The sequence below is a fragment of the Montipora capricornis genome, chromosome 6 (assembly GCF_036669925.1).
Source record: "Montipora capricornis isolate CH-2021 chromosome 6, ASM3666992v2, whole genome shotgun sequence".
Classification (NCBI taxonomy): domain Eukaryota; kingdom Metazoa; phylum Cnidaria; class Anthozoa; order Scleractinia; family Acroporidae; genus Montipora; species Montipora capricornis.
In genome coordinates this window covers 30,883,966-30,905,736 of record NC_090888.1, presented here as the reverse complement: position 1 = coordinate 30,905,736, position 21,771 = coordinate 30,883,966, and the positions used below count along the sequence as shown (strand labels likewise).

The window sequence follows — 21,771 nt, the reverse complement described above, 5'->3', positions numbered from 1 at the left end:
GGACAATCAAAAGACTGCTTACAATAGTAATTACTATTTTTCACATTGACATTTTCTATTTATAACTTCAGCTTCCATCGCTTTGTATTCGAAGTAACTGAGGATGGTAGACGTTTCTGATGAAACATGTATTACAAACTCAAAGGCTTCGTCGTTTTCCTTAAATTCTTTATTTGTCTGTTACTATCAAGACCTTTTGGAAATAATAATAATAATAATAAATCTTGTTTGTTACTTTCTCGGAGGCTACCATGAAAAGCTAAGGAAAGGACTAAGCTCAATAACGAACATTGACAAAGAGCAGTCATTCTTTATTGAACGCTGTCAGAGATGGATTATCTGCCAGAACGCAAATATAGTTAAGTAGTTCTATGAATATGTATAAACTGTTTGAATGTAAAGAAAATAATGAAGAGTAACTTAACCAGCCCAGACCCATGTCCGCAAGTTATGTAATCGATTCATGAAAACAAAAATGAAATCTTCCATAATAACAATCAGCTTCTACGGAGCTTCTTCACCTTCCCAGAACTTCCGGAGGTAGAGGCCTGAGGTCTGTGGAGTCTGAGTACAAGTTGACTAAAGTGAAGGCCGCCGTCTAGCTTTTCTCAGACTGAGATGATACTATGTCCATGGCTAGAGCGTTTGAAGAGAATTGTGTTTGAATGGGAAGAAGATCTCTCAAAAAGGATGCAGCGAAATATGCAGCGGAAATGGGCATAAGTCTAAAGCTCACATACCCTGACCCAGAGGTTTACAATGAGGTAGGAGAGAAGATCAAGGTCGAGGTAGTCGGGATGGAATGGCGGAAGAAAGAACAGACTACCGGTAAGAGAGAACAGGAGATACGAGACCAGCACTGGCAAGGGAAGTTCTTCAAAGAACGGTGGGCGGATGAAGATCTAGTAAATTGCTTCAGTTGGATTCATAAGCGAAAGCTTGCCACCTCGTATACTATCGCGGGCATCTTCGAGCTATGTGACCAACTACTTTTAGCAAAACTGTACCACCAAAACAAAACAGGAATACTTTTCAGAATGGATGTCAAGTGTAGCTTATGTGGGAAGGCCCAAGGTTGCAGTGCACTGGCATAGAGTAACTACCTCGCAAGACACAATGGGGTTCTGAAGATTCTTTTCTTCGAACTCCTTGTGATCTTAAGCTCATAGAGAAAACTTTGCCCTGGTACTCCCAAACAACTCCTAAACCAGTATATCACAATGAAAGAGCAACTGCTTTTTGGGACGTTCCCATGTTTGCACATAACACCAAACTGAGAGCGAATCGGATTGATATGGAGACAAGAAGAGTCACCCTTCCAGAGATGACCAGCCTCTAAACTAAGTGCAGAAGCACCATGAGAAAACCAGTAAGTAGGCACCGCTGCGGTGGGAGCTGTCCCAACAATTCCCTGGTTATAGAGTAACCCAACATAACATCCTAATGGATGTCTTGGGCCGCTATTCCAAGGATACGGCCAAAAGCGTGCGGGAGATGCTGGGAATGCAGAGAGCGGAAGTCGTCTTGCTGCAAATGCAGAAAGCAGTCGTTTTAAGCACCCCGCTAAATAGTGTAGATAGCCTCGGACATTGTAGGGTTTGCGCGGTGCATGGATTTTGAAAGTTAGCTTACGAAGTTCGGGTCCTAATGCTTATTGTATTTTCTAAGGGTTTCACAATGTGTTATTTTAGGCTAACAGAGGTTTGTTACACACTAGGCACCTTATCTCTGTTTAACATCTATGGCATCCTTCCGTTTTCACTAGCAATAATGCTAATGCTAATGATAATGATAATGATAATGATAATGATAATTCAATATCTATCTCTTCAACTTCTAAAGGAGAAAATACCACCCTTTTCCTTAACAAATGACCAAGAAGAGAAATCATCTCACCGTCAAGAAGTAAAAGATCTGGCCTGAAAAGCAAGACCAACAAAATATTGACTTCAATTGTCCAAAATTAAAACAATAAAAACAGTTCATATTATTTTGTGGTAAAAACTGGTACGAAACTCTCAGCCAATTCACTATACTCATTAATTAAAAGCTAAAGCTTGGGTACACAAATTACCAAAACAAGATCCTTACACAATAATCAAGACATAGGTAACTACTTAATGTGAAAGCTGCAACTTACCGACTGAACAGTGTCCTTGCAAGAGCAAGCCGCATTCTCCAACCACCAGATAACTCTCTGTGGATAAGATGAAAGAGAGTGTCTAACAAATTCATTATTGACTCCCACAAGAGAGATTTCTCTTGCTTTTATGTCCTCCACATCCTACATGTAAATGCATCATGACACGCTATATTGCTTGGCAATGGGTCAAAAGAACATCTGAAAAATCAGAGTCCTACACAGGATTTGAACCTACAACATCTGTAACAACAGTTGAACGCTCTATTAGCTATAAGTTGTTTACTAATTAGCTTCTTGATGTACAATGTGCATCACTGGTCTGCGGGTTCTACAAGTCATACCCATCAAATTTTAGATGAAACCATAGTGATGCTCCAGTGACTGGAACAAACAATATTTGTTAAGAAACTAATAAAAAGAAGCCACCAACACACTTTTCTAGCTTTCTTTATCATTCTTTAACCCATTGACTCCTAGGTCAGCGAGACATGATACATTTCATTCTGTTTAATGCCAGATGATTTTACTTGTCAATGGAGGGGGGCGGGGCAGTTCAGGAGTTAATGGGTTAAGACATTCTCACTGCCCATGTAACACCAAGGAAACAGTCTACAAGGCTTTAGTAAGACCAACTTAGAATACTGTTTGTCAAAGTAGGATACATGTACAGCCATGGACATCAACATAGTAGAAAGGGTTCTAAGGTCAGTCTTCGGTAAAATTATGAACAAAAAATCTCCAAGACTCCACTCAAAATACTATTAGTGACAGAGCAGAATTCAAATTTGAATTTCAGTCTTGCAGTTTTATACTGATTGCACAGGACTCTTGCTGTGTGATGAGTCAAAAATGAAGAATACTTAATGATCAAAGTTCATGGGAAAGTGTAAATGTAAGCACTGTAGTTTATTCAAGCTACACTGTAGATACATGTCTCTTAACTCACATGTGCCTTGCACCCATGTTGACCTTGATTTTTTCCTCAACATAATCAAAGACAAAGACCAGTTGCACCAAACTACAAGTAAAGTGAGCTAAAATAACATTGTCTTGATTATTATTAACTTTCTACCTTGTTTGTTGACCTTGCATTTTTGTTGAAAAGCCAAGTCCAGCAAGTATAGAAGAGGCCCTGAAAGAACGTGATTAAATGTTGGGTGTTGTCAGGACCATTATTTTGCTGGTAATGACTTATCCACTAGTTTACCAAAATGGTAAGAATGCTGCTGTGGGGAAGGGAGATGTTCAATTATGCTTGCAGTGATTTAACGATGGTTCATGCAGTGAATTGAAGGGAGACCCCCAACCTGGAACCCCAACTGGACCTCCTTCTGGACCCCACTTGAGAGAAGAAAAAAGCATACAGTGTAGATGGTTTTTCACAGTGATGTCATCAAATTCTAAAATTAAAATCGCAAGGTCTCCTGAATTGTTATCTAAAGAAGGTTAGAGATGACCTAGAAATAAATCTTTTTCCAAGTTCCAGTCTCATGACGCCTTTCGTTTTGAAAATACAGCATTTTGGATTACCTAATTGTCACAATGCATGACACCATGAAATTACTTGGTTGAAAAAAAATGTCTACATCCCTTTTAATCGCAGCAGTTTGAGCTTTTCAAGTACATTAGGAGATGTGTTCAAACACATGTATTTCATCTCATGAGGGAAAAATAAGAACTTTCATCGCAAAGTGAACTCCAGATGTTTTCCATTTATTAACAGGCCGCCATATTGGTGGACCATGTGGAGTCTCCACACAAAACTCTATAAAGTTGTTTGAAACACTTCAACAAATAACTCCGAAACAATGTACCACACAGACCTGAGAATTGGAGAGGTGGTTAAAAGATTTGTTTCCTAGCTACAACATTCCAAGTTCTTGGCCTTTTTCCTTGGAACGATTTTGAATTTATTTTTTTGTTGCGTGACAGTGAAACTATCTATAGTTTGAGGATGAAAAACAGAGCAGGCTCTGATGATGATGCTGCGAATCTTAATTCCTCCATTTGCACATAACCACAATTCCTTGCACCTTTGACCACAATCCCTTGCATTAAGAGGAAAAATGTTTTTTTCTCCCGATTAGAGAGTTGCCTCATTTGTTTGCTTCAGGCTCACTCAATGCGGCAGCAACTAGAGCAAGTGCATTTTGGTGGGAAAGCAATAAATAATAATAATTTATTTGATACCATTCTGCCATGTTACAGTGCAAATTATTCCAACTGGCAGGTTGACGGCCTTTTAATGACAGCTCATACACTGAATATTTCACCAAGAAAACAGTCCAATTTCAAACACTCTAGTTTAAAGTCCCCCTAACCCTTCAACTTATTTTTTTTGGGTAGATTTTGACATCTTTCAAGAACTTATTTTTGAAAAAAAATTCAAAAATATTGAATCCGGGCTCTTTTTACAAGCGCTGAAAGTGGAAGTGGTCTTGACTATTTTTTCACCTATCGTTCGCATTATTCCCCCACTCAGCCAAAGTATCGAGCGTGACGTAAGAAAAGAACATTAGGCAAGCTTGAGTTGTTGGGATGTGTGAAGATTAGCGGAGAACACAGAGAAAATGGTTGAAAAGTGCGTGGTTTATGGATGCAGAAACTCTAATAATAAACAGAAAGGAATCGGCATGCATAAGATTCCTTCTGATAGCGATCCGAGGGCTGAAGTCCACTGGTTTCGTCTGCTAGCCACTTCTTAAGAACTTCTTCTTGCTTGTTGTTGTCTATAATTTTTGAGTCATTCTTCATCAGTGAGAGGCTCGTCCATATAGGCTTGCAATTTGCTGTCTGATTCTTAGTCGGCAGTCGAACTTTCTGCCAGTAGAAGTTCTTGGTTTTCTCGTTGCTCCGTTTCTGTTTCTTGAAAATCTAGGCATTCCGAATCGTCCGAAAGATACTCTTCCGTATTTGATTCGGAAAACTCTTTGGAAGACGACATATTTTCAGACCAATTGTAAGTTTTCACAAATAATCTTCGAACTCGCACTCTTATGTTATGGAATCATCCTTTTCTTACGTCACAACTAAAAAAAAAGTGTTACATATCAGGCGCTTCTCAATGGCTTGTTCCTAACGACCCCACGAGAGAATAATTTGTCCAGCGGAGCTTATAGCGCGCAGGAAATTACAAATTTCACTAACTTAGAGTGAATCTGAAAATATTTGAAAATGAGTTCTTGAAAGATGTCAAAATCTAACCCCAAAAACTAAGTTGAAGGGTTAGGGGCACTTTAAAAGCAAAGACCACATTACTGCTAATATGTACATGTACAATGCTAAATAATTATTACTGGAGTACTTGCCACAATTTCTGTTCAATTGTGTTGGAATTAACTCTACCCTCCTAAAAGTGACACTTACAAATTTCACTTTATTATGAAAACACCAATGAATAACCAAGCGAGCTTTCGCGCGAAAACTTGACACCTTCACATGTGAAAAGATCGCTATTGCTATGGTTACATATGAAAATCACGCTTTTGATGGCTTTTGTGAAATGATTTAGTATTTCATTGGTGTTTATATAATAAACAGAATCTTTCAAATCGGCACCCTTAATCCTCACGGTATTAACGAACGCTTTTCATTTAACTAATATATTCCTATTTTTCACGTTGCCATGTTACCACCAATAGCGTAGCTCCTACTCTACTATAAAAACTACACGTAACCCATAATCCCTCGATTCGCTCTGACGAAGGGCTAACGCTTGAAACGTCAGCTTTTAGAATCTCTGTACAGTGGCCAATTTACTTTATCGACTCCGTTGATAAAACCAAATTTTTGTATACTACTTCCCCACCGACGCAGCACCACAGTTTCTTTAGAAACTACCCCTTCATTCATCAGAATATTACATGGCTGCTTGGAGCTACGAAATTTCTCTTCGAGTGTTGAAAAGAGAAATTTCGTATCTCCAAGCGGCCATGTAATATCCTCTTCCCCCTGATATATAACAAACACCAGTCAATTTTACTTGTCAATGGCGGCCAGTTCAGGGGTCAAAAGGTTAACATATATAAAACCGTTTAAACTCCCCTTAATCCTTTCCCCTCTAAGATTGACAGTTACACATTTTACTTTCTTCCGGTAGTCCCAGACGATTTTGCCAGTCAATGGGGCCAGTACAGGGCTTAGAGTGTTTTTGCAAATGTTTTCTCTTTATAAAAGAACAAGTTTGATGGTGAGCTATAGCCTAGGTTGAATAAAACAGTTTTTCTGGCTTCGTTTAATCCACGGGAAGTGAAAAATGTCAATACAGAAAGCAGTGGGGAGACAATAATGTCATGACCCAGCCTGCCTGTTTGGCATTCCATCTGTTCTTCTTCGTTTCTTTTAATTAGTATTTTCCCTTGATTACAAATCATGATAAGCTTACCTTGCTGGAGCTTTATCAGCTTCAATTTCCTGCAATCTTGCATAAACCTAAAGAAAAGAATGGACAGCTGGACTTCACATCATTCAAGTAGTAAATTGAGTTTCCAATCCTTCATGTAAATATACATGTACATGTCAATAAAGTCACAAAATGCTTAGGACATTTTAAAAAAGAAATAACAATAACAATTAAAAAAAAGAATGATAATAATGGTACTAATAATAGCAATAATAATAATAATAATAATGAGGTTACTCAAGAGATGTCAGGAAGGCACTTAAAGAGCTAGTGGGAGATAAAAGCGACACAATAGTTCTGCAGATAAAGAAGTCAGTCATTACAAGCTCACTCAATATTGTGAGGCGCTTTAAGTTTTTTAAATAAGGATACTAGGCGTTTTATTACATTTAAGTGTTTCCACAGTGATGAATAGAAGTTTTAGTATTTACATGTAGATTGAGGATTTTATGAATAATAATAGGACATTTATAATGCGCAAATTCCATAAATTCAAATGTTCAATTAGGTTTAAATATTTAATAATAATAATAATAATAATAATAATAATGATAATAATAATAACAACAACAAAAATAATGATAATAAGGGTATTAAAATGCTTACACTTGTGTTATAACAGAAATCAATTGAGCGATTGGATTGACGTGAGAAAAGAAAAATTAAGTAAGGATAAAGGATCAGATGAAGAACTTCCTGGAGAGGAGAAGAGAGGTAAGAACCTAGCTCCACCAGATCTACGCTACCCATGATGCACTGGTGGAAGGCATGGGAGACAGATACTGACAATGAAATGTGTTTTTACACGAAACCAACACTAACCTGTGCTAATCTAGCACTGGCACTGTCAGCAGAAGCCTCATCTTTTTGACTAAATGGAAAGAAAACAACTTTACTGTATTGGTACATGTGTTTGAAGTGGTTAATTTTTTGTCTACAAACACTGCATCCATTTTTCTTTATAACTAGGCTTTATTAGCTCTGTATTAACGTGCACATAAACTCAAATAATTTTTATTTTTAATATAAATCTCCACATCCAAAGCAAACATAAATTATGTCATCATCCTGTCCCAGATTTTAGCTTTTTCTGTACAGTGTATGTAAGCCATGTAAACTTGGCAGAACAAGCAGTAATTTGGACCCACCAATGTGACACGAGAGGCCTGGGTCTACATTTGTATTCTCAATTTTGTGTCACAAACTGCTTTGCATTCCTGCTTTCAAAGACATTTTGCATTGCAAAGCAGTTTGTGATGTAACATTGAGAATAGAGCCATGCCTCTCACATCACATCAAGTCATGGTTCCAAATTACGACTAGTTTCAATGATAACTTCACATGTCTTGCCAGGCAGACAAAAAGTGAAGTTTCGAGGTAAGAATGGCAAAACATGTTTGCTCTTGGTGGATGAAAAATAATTGAGTTGAGGTATATTTTAAGTGTTTGAATAATTTAATGGACTAGGTATTTTTTCTGTTGTGCTATATCTACATGTAAGGGTCATTTTCATCTTTGTTAGTTTTCTTGAATTCTTGAATTCTTGAAATAATAGAGAGAAAGAAAAATTTCAATCACGTTTTGGATTAGTAATAATTTTACCTAAATCAAGTTCCCAAGTTGTAAGAAGTGCATGATATTAGAAGTAGTTGTGAAATCAAAGATCTTGTAAAAATAATTTATGTGAACACCTACAATCTCGAACAAAACCTGTTGAGACAAAAGAACATCTGTGGTACTCCAACAAGTTATCCAAATCTACCGCTTGAAACCGGCCCTTCCCCCCCCCCCCCCCCCACCTCAATGTTGATTTCTCTTGGGCAGAAATATACTGTAGAACATATGACGATACTCAGTAACATTGACTGAGGGGGGAAGGGGAGTGGGAAGGGGAGAGTAAGTAGGGATGTTTAAAAATGAAGGCGAATTTGTGTTACTGTCTCAACAGTTTTGTCCAAGATTGTAGACGTTGAGCTAGAAAGGCTTTCTTGGGATTTTCCTGTACCAAAAGGCCATATTTTGTCAGAGGCAGATGTAGAACTACTCAGGTCATTATACAGTTAATAATAATTAAATCAGCATGTTGGCCAACAGTCAGCCAACATGTTAATGAGATCAGATTTATTACCATTACTGATAAGATGTACTTCTGGATCATACCTTCCCTGTGTAAGGGAAAGAAGGTTTCTCTCCTCCTCTAAGAGTTTTTCCCTCTCAGTGTCACATTCTAAGACACTCTGAAGAACTTGCGTCTCATCACCACGGACCTGACGTTTTTAAAGCAAACAAGTACAAGTACAAATTTAGGAAATAAATAATTGATGGTCAGGAGCAAAATACATGTACACTGAAATCATCATCATGATTGTCATTTCATTATTATTACATGTATATATTATTATTATTGTTATATCTATATTAAATGCAAATTGTTTTCTTGCGGTTACTGGTACATTAATCAGTCAATGAAACAAACATGACTTTGAGATTGGACCCAATATAAAATACAAACAATATTATTATTTGTGAAAAATTAATTATTTCCTGCAGCTTCTAGGAAATTTCCTTTTTGTAAGAGTACGTACTGTAAACAAAATGAAACTCAGGGTACTAATTAAAGGATACACGTACATTGTAAAAAATTATAATTATTCTACTGCTACACAAGGATAAAGAATACAACATTTAATTGAAACATTGTCAGTTGAATTAAGTCACATTACAGCTTTTTATAGCTTTTTATAATTAAAATAGTGTTGATATAGATAGTACCTCTTGTGCAACACAGAGAATGGAAATGTGAGATGGAACAAATAACTCCCGCCTGCAAATTAAGAGCAAAGAAAATATTAACAGTCACTGAAGATTGCACATTGTATATGGCACAAAACATTTATTACAATGCTTGAAGACACCAAAAATTGCATCTCATATACTGTACTTTAAAAGTCTCTAATTCAGAGTACCCACACAGTACATGTAGCTTTACAAAAAATTCATGAACACAAGAAATACATGTCAGTTAAACTTGTGATCCAAAAGGAATTCAAAACGTATAATTTATGAAGTGGTTCAAATTCTTTCTTGGTTTAAAATTTTTCAAACCAGTTCAATTTGGATTTTTCATTGTCTATCTAATACCTGGGTGGGTGGGGGATGGGGGGGTTCCCATATAAAAAGTGGAGGAATCCCTAAACCCCTAAAGGAGACCAATCTGGGCATGGCCCAGGCTTTTTTTTAACCCCTAAAAGAGACCGTGTTAAAACAAAGGGAAATAAAAAATAGAGTGACTTTTAATGATGACAAAGACATTGTTATCTAATACTTTCACCTACGTGAAGAAATGTAAAAGTGTAAATATACACTTTAATATTTCTGCACCCACAACCTTAAAGGAGACCTTCACAGCTACTACAGTACTGTGCAAAAGTAATGCAAGTAATTTTCGATGAAATTCCTGGCTTTTGGCAGCTTTTCGAGGAAATTTCGTTTGAAACGATATTTTGCTGATTTTGCGCCGCATTTTCGCAATGCCTATTGTTTCAATTGGTGTGATTTTTCGAACAATAATTCACTCTCCCCGAAAATGCGTGGCGAATTTTTGAGCAATAGTTCGCTCATCCCGAAAATGTGCTGCGAATTTTCAAGCGATCATAGCTCGTTCTTCCCGAAAATTCGTTGCGAATTTGTAAGTAAACAGTCACTCTGTTTATGCCTTGGGACTTCATTAGGAAAGTTCGAGTGACTACGTGAATATTCTTTCTGTAGAGGCAGCATTACAGCTGCCGAGTTTTGCTTCAGGAACTGGATCAGCGATTGGAATTAGATAAGGTTTTGGCTTCGTGAAAGACAAAGAACGAAATTTGCGCATTTCACGCGCATTACTTTTGCACAGTACTGCACACACGATCATGTTTTGCCCAGAACACACTAAGTGAGACCACTTTCCGAAATTTACACTCCTAAGCGAGATGATGAGCATCCCTCCCCTTTTTATATGTTGACTTGCATGGCTCACCATATTGGCTCTCATGAGTTGCAGCCATGGCTCCCACAGCTTTTAGATTCACAGAATACACTGAAGGCAAAGTCATTCCTCCCTGCGATGTTCACAATTTTAATGGCTGGGAGAATAAATTTATGCAGTTTGGCAATTATTTGGCAGAATTGTGAACATGGATGTAAGCAGGTATGGATGTTTACTATTTCAGTGTATGTTTCAGAACAAATGCAATGCATTCAGGTAAAAGCTGCATTCTTGTAAAAAGTGGTGAATTTGAGAATTCGTCCTACCTTCTCACAAATCCAGAATATGTTGAATATGGAACAGACTTCAGAACAATTGTTCTGTATTACATGAATGACCTTAAATTTAGTTAGGCCGTAGTTCTTCCATGCTGTTATTCTAGTTTTCAATTCATTAGACTACATGACGTGTACATTTAGCAAGCTACACAATTTTATTACTCTTCTCTATCAAGACTAATTTGATCTTTTGGTGTTATCTTAAAACATAAATTCCCTTGAATGTGTGTATTGCAATTTGCATGAGCATTGTACATTTGAGAGGTTTCTTTTACATTGAAAAAAATATATTTAGTTGCCAATTATGCAAGGAATCTACATGTACATGTCTTGTTGTTCTCTACAGTGTAGTAATTAGAAATAATTATTATTTCACCAAACGAAATTACAGTTTGAATGACACATTAATTGTGGGCACACAGAAGTATGGCCTGGTTTAATACCTTGAGAGCATATTAATTAGTGTTGTCTTTCCAATACCATTTCTTCCCACTAAACCATATCGTCTACCAAACACTAATGACAAGTCTGCTTCTTTCAACAAAACCCTGGTTTAACAGAAAACAATATAACCATTTATCACACCAACTCTATTATAATGATTGATCACTGGATATGTCTTAGAAAAATACAAAAGCAAGTCACACTTGCTGTGTTTTTCATAATTCTGCGGAATTCATCCTTAAGCGCCAACGGCTAAACTGCGTTTTGGTTTTCATCAATCAAATTTCTGATTGAAGGTGAAATTCTGCAGAATTATGAAAATCGCAGCAACATGCTCTCATCACCATACCTTTAGGGCCAAAAAAAAAAACAACATTTTTGACACTAAGGCAGCATAAGAGTAAACACCGAAAGCATATCATTATCAGTATTACTATCATTGTTATTGTTGTTGTTGTTATTTACATCTTTTGTATTCAACCAAACCACTTCAATACAAAATTAAAGTTAAACAATATTTCATTATGTACAGTGCAAAATACAAAAACAAAAAAACATGTAAATAAAATATAATAGGCCATTTCCGAGTTCATGTCTGCCTCCTCTTCAAAGCGAGTCTAGGTGTGAAAATTAGTTTTCATTCATATGTAAAGTAGAACTAATTACCATCACAAAAACTTCGCACTTAGACTCGCTTTGAAGAGGAGGCAGACATGACCTCGGAAATGGCCTATTATTCATACAGGTAAAAGCAATGTACAGTAATTGTGTAATTTGATGTATAGAGCAAAGTAAAAACATAAATTTTACAGCTGTAGATTTGATATAGCTAAAATAATAAGACAGGGGTTTGTAATCAACCTAATTAATTTTAATTAGTTCTGCAGTTACTGTAGTAAACCTACCCCTGTAATTAACGGGCGTTACTAAACACAGGAACAGAAAGGAATGGAACGGAATATACCAGAACATGCCGGAACGAGACGGAATGAAAAAAAAATGGTACCGGAATATACCGAAACGAGCCGGAATAAACAAGAATGGTACTGGAATATACCGGAACGAGGAGGTAATTAGTTTGTGGTTCGCTGAACTTGATTGTGATTGGTCAATACACAATTGACCTGTCAGAATGAAATAAAAATGTTCACGGGTTTTCTGACTTGCAGAGTGAAAGCCGCCTCCAAGATCCATACTAGAATAACATTCTGTTTCTCTTGCTACTATATTTGTTCATGAAAAAAATGTTACTTCCACAACAATTATTCATTAAGCGATGGATATACCTGTCAAATTTTTCTGGTAATCAAAGTGTTCCAAATGATACAAAAGGCAAAAACACAATCATGCAATTCCCTTCTCAGGGAATCACCTGACACACCTTTGAAGAGGAGGCAGACATGACCTCGGAAATGGCCTATTATTCATACAGGTAAAAGCAATGTACAGTAATTGTGTAATTTGATGTATAGAGCAAAGTAAAAACATAAATTTTACAGCTGTAGATTTGATATAGCTAAAATAATAAGACAGGGGTTTGTAATCAACCTAATTAATTTTAATTAGTTCTGCAGTTACTGTAGTAAACCTACCCCTGTAATTAACGGGCGTTACTAAACACAGGAACAGAAAGGAATGGAACGGAATATACCAGAACATGCCGGAACGAGACGGAATGAAAAAAAAATGGTACCGGAATATACCGAAACGAGCCGGAATAAACAAGAATGGTACTGGAATATACTGGAACGAGGAGGTAATTAGTTTGTGGTTCGCTGAACTTGATTGTGATTGGTCAATACACAATTGACCTGTCAGAATGAAATAAAAATGTTCACGGGTTTTCTGACTTGCAGAGTGAAAGCCGCCTCCAAGATCCATGCTAGAATAACATTCTGTTTCTCTTGCTACTATATTTGTTCATGAAAAAAATGTTACTTCCACAACAATTATTCATTAAGCGATGGATATACCTGTCAAATTTTTCTGGTAATCAAAGTGTTCCAAATGATACAAAAGGCAAAAACACAATCATGCAATTCCCTTCTCAGGGAATCACCTGACACAACAAAAGCTGACTGAAACAACCAAAAATCAGTCAGAGCTAACTAAAACACCAAATTTTGGCATTTTCAGGTTCATTCTGGTATATTCCGGTTTATTTGGGTGTCATTCCACCTCATTCCAGTGCCATTCCGGTGTCATTCTGGCTCGTTCTGGTATATTCCGTTACCCGGTACCACTCTTGTTCATTTCGTCTCATTCTGGTGTTATTCCCTCTCATTCCGGCATATTCCGGTTTATTCCGTTCCATTCCTGTGTTTAGTAACCCCCTTAACTAACACTTTTTCAGCAACTAAATACAAATGATTAATATTTTCATCATACCTCTCAGCATACGACAGATCAAAGTTCTGTATTCTGACATCACGACTTTTATTTGAGCCACTTGATTCAAGTTTGTTTTCTCGTTTACTGGAACTCTGAGAAGCTGATGCATTGTCTATTTGTCTGTGTTAAAAGTTGGGAGAATTTAAAGGTTAAAAAGTAATGAAAAGAGTACCTGGAAATGGTTTGAGATTTTTGGGTCAGATTGTCATAACCATAAATGAAATAAAGAAACAAAAGGAAAACATGGGAGGCCTGTGCATGGAGAAGTCACAGCCTCTGGGAATCAGCAGTGTGGGTGAACTGTTCACAAAGACAAATAAGACAGCCAGGGCTACTTAATCTTAACCTTAATCTGTAATTTTTTAAAGGAGGCTCTGATTCTGTACAGTACAGGATTTTGAAAGAAAGAAAGAAAGTTTTATCTTGGCCTTCTGATCATTTTCCAATAATAAAAAATGGGGAGTTTGTTTCTGAGCATATGAGCAATTAAAGCCAAAATATAGGGGGTTTTGTTGGGCTTTCCCGTTGCCAAGCTAGCTTGTTACGTAACAATTATAATCACTGCATCTTGTTCAGGAATAATCAGTATTTCAAATGGTACCATAACATTGCTGTTATGTGATAGAGTGTGTAGTGCCAATCTTTCTATAGAGAGTGTCTCTTCGAAGCGTTGAAAATGGTTAGAGCCACCCATTGACTCCTGGGGGTTCCCCATTGACGACTAAAATCGTCTGGCATTAGACAGAGTGAAATACTAAGTATGGCTGGTTTAGGTCGGATTAGGGTTGAATGGGTTAATGGGACATTTTTCAGTGAGTGATTAATGAAGTTTTCAAGATTTAAAAAAAGGCCACCAAATTAGTTTTGAAGGGGTTAGTGAGCAATGCCATACCATTACTATGGCAACAATATAAACTGAGCAAAAACAGTCTCAAAAATTACCTTACAGTAGTATGTACTAGATCAATACAGTAACAAAGCATTGCCAGCCTACTGAGAGGATTGGCAGTACTGTAATATTTTCCCTCTTGGAAACCCATTACTACCTGTGGAAAACCCATGAGAAGTCTCCTTACCATTGCCAGAACGTATTAAGACAGAAAGTCCATCAGAAAGTAAATATACAATGACCTGAGGGATGGCTGCTCAGAGTCAACTGCAACTTACCTGCCCTTGATTTCATTGATGGGTTGAGTATCCAGAGATCTTTTATCGTGCTTGGCTTTCAATTTTGCTTCAGCTTTTTGCAGTTTCTTCTGATCAACAACCTGAGGAAATACAGGTAACATAATTATTCAAGGTCAGGTACCTACATATAACAATCTCAGTTTACTTAAAATGATCATTAATAATACATTTTATAATTTTTTTAATTACACAGTGAAATGTGACAGATGTTATGTTTTCAACATTCTGTTTGTCTTGAGAATGCGTAACCAATAGACACAATGTACCAGAGAAAAATCAAAGAGAAGACCTTTGAAGATCAATAAAACTTACAGTGTTGCTTTCCCGTTTAACTATCCAAATACTTGAAGTACATGTATCTGTTCCAGTGGAGTCTACATTTCAATCATAAATATAATGTATGATAAAGATTATATGGATTGGACTGCATAAAATCATTTATGAAAATGAGAAATTACTGTAAAGGCCAAACAATAATGTGGCATTTACCCTCCTGGCTAAGCTGTGACCTCTTGGTTTCTCAAAGAACTTCCTACATTGGAAAAGATCTCACTTTGTGCAAATAGATAGCCAAGTATCAGAACCAATGTTCAGTATCAGATACCAATGTTATTTACGTAATTAATCTGACTGACTTGCAAGACCATCCACTTTTGCCTGTACTACTCTACTGCCTGCCTGACTCTGCTTAAGCAGCAGTACTCTTTTTTTAAAATTTTATTTACGTGAATCAATATTGTAATTAAGGAAAGAGAGCGCACAAATAAACTCTTGTCGTGGTTGCTGCAGACAGTATCGACTACTTTAAAATACAAAGTACTACGTTATACTACATTATACTCCTGCCAACATCCACAAGTCTGCATCCTCAATCTTTGCAAGACAACTAGGTACATGTATGCTGCAATCTACGCATCAAATGTCTTGCGTTCATCATTTAGATAAGTATACCCCCACTGTCGCCATTTCAGATAGGCTTTGGAATACTTAAATTTATGTGAGTAAGGGTACATTTTCACGAGAATCTTTAATAATGGAATGAGCACATTTTTCAGTGAGTGATTAACCCATTGACTCCTGGGGGTTTCCCATTGACTAGTGAAATAGTCTGGTGTTAGACAGAATAAACAACTACGTATGGCTGGTTTAGGCCGGTTTAGGGGTGAAAGGTTTAAAGCTGTTTGTAAAGGCAGCTATAGATCTTTAAGAATACTAAAAAACCAAGAATTTCATGGGCTTCAAACTAAGAAAGGAATTAGTAGAGTCAATTGTTCCATCTAAATTTAATTACTGTGAAACAATTATCTATACTCAGTTGAGCCTTAAAATGACTACAGCACTTTCAGAATGCTATCGCTAGCTTGTTTTGGGATGCAATAATTATAATTATAAAAAGTAAAACTGATATTACGAGTTTGGGCTGGGTACCCAGCCATGAACTCAGGGACAACTCTCTACTTAATGTAGATGTGATTTTAAAGCCCTGAACACTGACAGCTGGCCTGCCTACACGTAGTTACACCTGGAAATTATAAAGTATACTATCTAGAAATCTGTGATCTACTACGGCTCCTAGACTAGTCATCCCTTCTACTGCAACATGTAATACTTTTCCATACTCAACTGAAAAACGTTTTAATTTATTGCCTGCTAGAATAAGAAACAAACATTATGACTACATGTACCGGTATGTGCAAAGACCTGCTTAAAGCTTGCAATATAATCTTCTCTGTAATTTGCATGTCACCGTTGACATATAGACATATTACATGTACAATCATAATATTACATGTATTTCCTCCCATTTTAATTTTTGTAACATTGTACATCACAAAGTAACACAAAATACATGTATTATACATGTATTATATACATTACATGTATATAATTATTGTCTAATTCGTTATACATGTAACATGGCTTGTATTCAGTGTACACAAATGTTTAATCTCTTCTTTTGGCTAAAAACCATGCAACTTCAGAGAAATTCGCTTGTCCTGTTGACTTAACACATGTTGATGCCATGTGTTTCAAGGAATAATGGGACCTTGGTTGGCCGGGAGAGGATTGGAAAGCAAACATGGTGGACACTGACCTCCTTGTTCGTTTTGAAGCTGAGTATTGCTTATTTCTTCTGCAGATTATGTACTATGAAGGCGACACCATCTCAACGTGGAAAGAATATGCTTTTAAACAGTGGAAAGTTTTTCAAAATGTACTGAGTTTGTGGATTTTAAACAGGATAATTTCAGGAATTTACTAGGAAAAAAGTCAGCATTATTTGCTTGAATAGCCTGTAAAAATAACCAGTTACCAGCACAATAAAATTATGTATTTACCAGTACTGTAATTTTTTGTTAGATTTCATCAGCTACTCTACTTTTTAGGATGGGTTTTTTAGCAGATGAAGAGCCTGTGATTGGGACATTCCCTTTTTGCCACTTCCCGCAAAAGTTCTCAGCTAATGACAACATACCAAACGTTTCTGCCAATTCCTTCATTTTAACAGGTGCCTGGAGTAGTTTGTGCTTCCCTGGATCTTCTGTTGTTCCATCGTAACCATTACTGCACAAAAAAAAATAGAAATAAATTAATAAACTGAGGCAACTATTTCCTATTGTCATAATTATATAGATCTTATGCTCATAGATATGTTCAACTTAAAATGTATAGAAACTGAAAAATAAATGTAACACAAGAATAATGCTGTTAAAAAATTACTTTTGAGTTTGGAACCCCTGATGATAAACCCTTTTTGGATTAGGAACCCCTGATGAAACAGTAACACTCGTTTCTGGCAAGTGTTAGTTTTTCATCAGGGGTTCCAAACACTGAGAGACAGATGAAAGCACAACACTGTAGGCTGAGAGCTTTTATTGTTTCGAGGTGTTTGGAATCACTGATGAAACACAGCACAAGTTTTTGACATGATTTCTCAACTTTTTACTGGGTTGCTAAACCCAGTCGGAAAATGGGTAGATTTCCGTTTTAGTATTTTTTTCCGTGTCGGTAAAAGTCTTGCCTGTCAATCCCCTGCTAAGTGGTGTCTTTGTGCATAGAGTCTTCTGTGCGTATTTTGTTAGGTTTGAGGGGGCTGGGGTAATGCGTAGCTTGCTCTGCACAATTAACCTGTAATGGCGTCGGAAGTCATTGTAACGCGAATGGCGTTTTAGTACATCTTTAAAGAAAATATACCCATATGGAGCTCAAGAATGGAACGTCAAGACAGGCGGTGAAACATAAAGATCTGGAATCTTAAAAGCGACGAGTAATGGACTTCGACAGCGTGAATCTTTCGCCCGTCGAGCCGAAATCAAAATGAGCTGTACTTTTAATATTTCGCCAAGGTGGTGTTACGTACAACACTGAAACCAAATGGAAATTTCTCTGGTGTCTTACGGGTGCAAAAAAGGCAGAGAAGGAATCGAACACCACAAGTAGATCTGTGATCTCTGCTGTGTCTCACAGTGTTTACTGAAGTCGCATCTATTTAAAGTTTGCCTGTTTGTCTGGCATGTAACATTCATTTTGTACTCAACTCTGCAAAGGTTAAAAAAAATTGTAAATGTGACAGGGAAAAATTATTTGAATGAAAGCTTGTTGTCTCTTTTGTGCTTTATTATTTACCGTCAAGTTTTTTTCGAAAAGGGTTGAATGTGAACTGTCAGAAATTTATTTAATTGCATATGCTTTGTGATTGTGTGTTTCGCTTGCACGCACGCAACTGAAATAGGAAGGGTTTCTTGCTTCTTATAGCAAATATGTTGCTTGTTTAAATAAATGTTTCGGTGGAAAATATTTCTGTGAAATTTCCAGCTTTTGTAAATTTATCATGTTGTGTAATTTTCGAGCTTAGCAAATTTGCATACATGTGTGGAAATGTGATACGGGGAGAATTTTTGTGGTAACGCATAAGTCACGAAAATAAACAGGTCTGTTGGAAGCGTGCTTGAGTTTCAACAAAATGACCCCCAAAATCGGCAAAAGATTATGACGCTGATGAATAATAAAGTAGCTGCTATTACCAAAACGATGGAATTACCTGGTGATAAATAACCTTGTCTTGGAGAGTAAATTTTTGATTTTCCAGAAACAATGGTCAACCTCTGAGAGTTGGGCGATTGTGATCTTTGTGTTGAATTCGCACATTTCTTGTCAAAATTTATAACAATCGAAAGAAAAAGAAAACTAACAAAAACAAAAACCCGGTAGCTTGGCATCATTTGACACAGTTGCCTCACTGTTTCGCGAGTAAACATGCCGCGGTAAAATAACGCGGTAACTTGATCAGAGCACCCGCTGAATTCGATGTGCGATTTACTCGGTGCAGCCAAACTTGTACAATTACAACAAAACAACTAAAATCTCCCAAACTGTTTTTCGCTGATGGTAACTTTTTATATTCGTGGTTCAAAATTAATGTTGTTTTCATGTCGTAGATTTTGTTACCGATGGCAAAATATTTTATTTTCGATCGACCGTCCTGAAACTTACTTCTGCTCTTCTTAAAAATTGTGTATCCATATTTATTTACTTTTACATCAATATTTGTTTTGCATAAAGCAAGCTAACAAAATCTGTATCTTGCTTGGTTCGCAGTTGATAGCATTAAAATAGAATTTTCGGTCCTATGCTTCTGTTACTGAGTGGTATATTTCTTACTAACCCCGCCGAACAGGGATAAAACTTCAGCTTTCAACTTCAGCTTTCAACTTTTGTTTACAAAGCTGTCAGATGCTGTCAGTGCACGCTTACACTTGTGGTGGAAAGAAGTTGCATGATCAACATGTCAGCCCAGAAGTCAATGTTTCTCGATTCCCTTTTATTTTCTTCAATCTCTCTGGGTTCAGTACTTTGCTAGTAACCACATGTCTTCTCAAGGGGCTATTTATCTAAGACTTCTACCATGGCGCTACAATGATAGACAATACCAAAACAATATCGTGTACCGTTAGACCTACATATTACGCAAAGACAACTGTCAACATGTCATCCCAGAAGACAATGTTTTTCACTTCCCATTTATTTTCTTCAATCTTTCTGGGCTCAGTACTTTGCTAGTAACCACATGTCTTCTCAGGCTATTTACCCAAGACTTCTACCATGGCACTACAATGATAGACAATTCCAAAATAATATCGTGCACTGTTAGAGCTACATATTACGCAAGGACAACTTGAATATCCTGGAAGACAACACACAGCTTACTTGACATTATGGAATAAATCGCTGTGTTACTTCACTACCACACGTAAACAATGCGTGTCAATTTTTTTTAAAGAGGACAGGAATTTCTTCTTTCTGACAAATGATTAATTAAAAGGCCGGTAGCCAGGTTTTTAACCTCAAAAAAGGATCTGTTTCGTCGTACGAACGTGTGAGGACCTGTGAGCCAAAGGGCCTCTGCTGGTATGGCTTCTGGTATGACTTCTGGTATGACTTCTGGGTGTCCCTCCCCCCCCCCCCCCCCCCCCCCAACTGGAAAAAAATTGCGTGGAACGCTGCACGTACCACAGGCAACCCAGTGTACCCTCACGGAGGGTCTAGTTTTACTAAGTATGAGTGTAATGTGAGATCAGATCTTTTGACTTATTAGAAAAGTGATAGTAATTTGTAAAGGAAATGAATATTGTGTGGTTCCAGAAAATATCCATACCCCCACCACGGAAGACCATTGGAAATTCCGAGGGAGAGGGGGGGTTAAAGGGCAGTAATTTCCAAGGGGTAGGGGGGTTTCGTAGGAAACTACTTTTCCAAAGGGTCACGAACCACATACAAAACATTGAAAGCAACATACGATCCGAAGCACAAAACACACTATTGGATGATGTTCTGAAACAAAAGTCAGTTTTGAGATAAAGTTAATACTATTAGCTTCAATGTTTCCGTTTTTCTTTGAGTTAGCTAGCTCTACAATCTCCCGAAGCTAAGAACAATGTGTCTTTCATTTGGGACGGATTCAAAACATTTAAAATGGCGGTCTCAACTGGAGTCTCATCCCCAGACTTCCACCTTTGTCTCTTTTTCGTCCAACCAACACTTCCGTTTGTCTCTTTTTCGTCCAACCAACACTTCCGTTCACTTGAGTATCACTTTTCGCTACCTTCACATGCAGTAAACACATTTTTGATATGATTTATGTTTTACGGGGGGGAGTAACTCATTGAAAATGCGATAAGACGCAAGTTCCCACCATCTCAACGCTTGCGTGCAACGACATTTTCTTTTTTGTGGGTGGCATTTAGACCATGGACAGGAACCGGGAGTCAAGTTTTCTCTTCTTTGAGTAAACGCAATATTTATTGCGGCCTCGGGAAATGATTGTTGAGGTTCAGTTCGTTATGTCAAACTGGAAATTCTAAAACAGGAGTTTGACTACTCATTGGAGGAAGTAAATCGCCCCAAAAACAATAACAGTCGCCCTCTCGATTCCATCCATGGCTCAAAGGCAAGCAACAGTGAGGCGAGAAGGACTGCTGGAGAGTCAGTAAATTTGAAGACTGCACATAAATCGCCATATCTAAGTTAACAAATATGATTGATTATTTTGGCGTCAATAATATTCTTCGTAAAACAATCACCTTTGTGACGACGTTCACGAAACCTACTGCATCAACATGTGTGGTCCCTAAATATTAAAGAATCAACCTGAAGAAACTGACAAAATGTGTAGAGAAAGGAACCTTGTAAGTTTCTGTTTTATTTACTATGGTTTGCGAAGTTGTTTAAGCGAGTGAAATGTTCTCATCGAAGTTCGCACAAAAACGTGAAACAGTCGACGTGCAACCCAAATGTTTAAGCTTTGCAAAGTTGATAGCGCACAAGCTAAAAGTTTAGCTGGATAATGAGCTTAACAAAGCATTATATTTTTCTAAAAGTTAACCTTAATGTTTACACT

General features: G+C 37.2%; 1 protein-coding gene across 1 annotated transcript in view; it reads right to left on the bottom strand.

The window, feature by feature from the left end:
• Positions 1-21,771, bottom strand: part of LOC138051955 (ATP-binding cassette sub-family F member 3-like) — a 44,469-nt gene that overhangs the window by 10,409 nt on the left and 12,289 nt on the right. Inside the window, exons 3-14 of the mRNA XM_068898293.1 lie at positions 17,350-17,438; positions 15,186-15,247; positions 14,853-14,953; positions 13,683-13,805; positions 11,294-11,398; positions 9,318-9,369; positions 8,706-8,812; positions 7,368-7,416; positions 6,528-6,574; positions 3,216-3,275; positions 2,141-2,197; positions 1,897-1,919 (exon numbers count right to left, since the gene is read on the bottom strand). Coding sequence (XP_068754394.1) covers positions 1,897-1,919; positions 2,141-2,197; positions 3,216-3,275; positions 6,528-6,574; positions 7,368-7,416; positions 8,706-8,812; positions 9,318-9,369; positions 11,294-11,398; positions 13,683-13,805; positions 14,853-14,953; positions 15,186-15,247; positions 17,350-17,438 — 875 coding nt within the window. The remainder of the gene's footprint in view (positions 1-1,896; positions 1,920-2,140; positions 2,198-3,215; positions 3,276-6,527; positions 6,575-7,367; positions 7,417-8,705; positions 8,813-9,317; positions 9,370-11,293; positions 11,399-13,682; positions 13,806-14,852; positions 14,954-15,185; positions 15,248-17,349; positions 17,439-21,771) is intronic.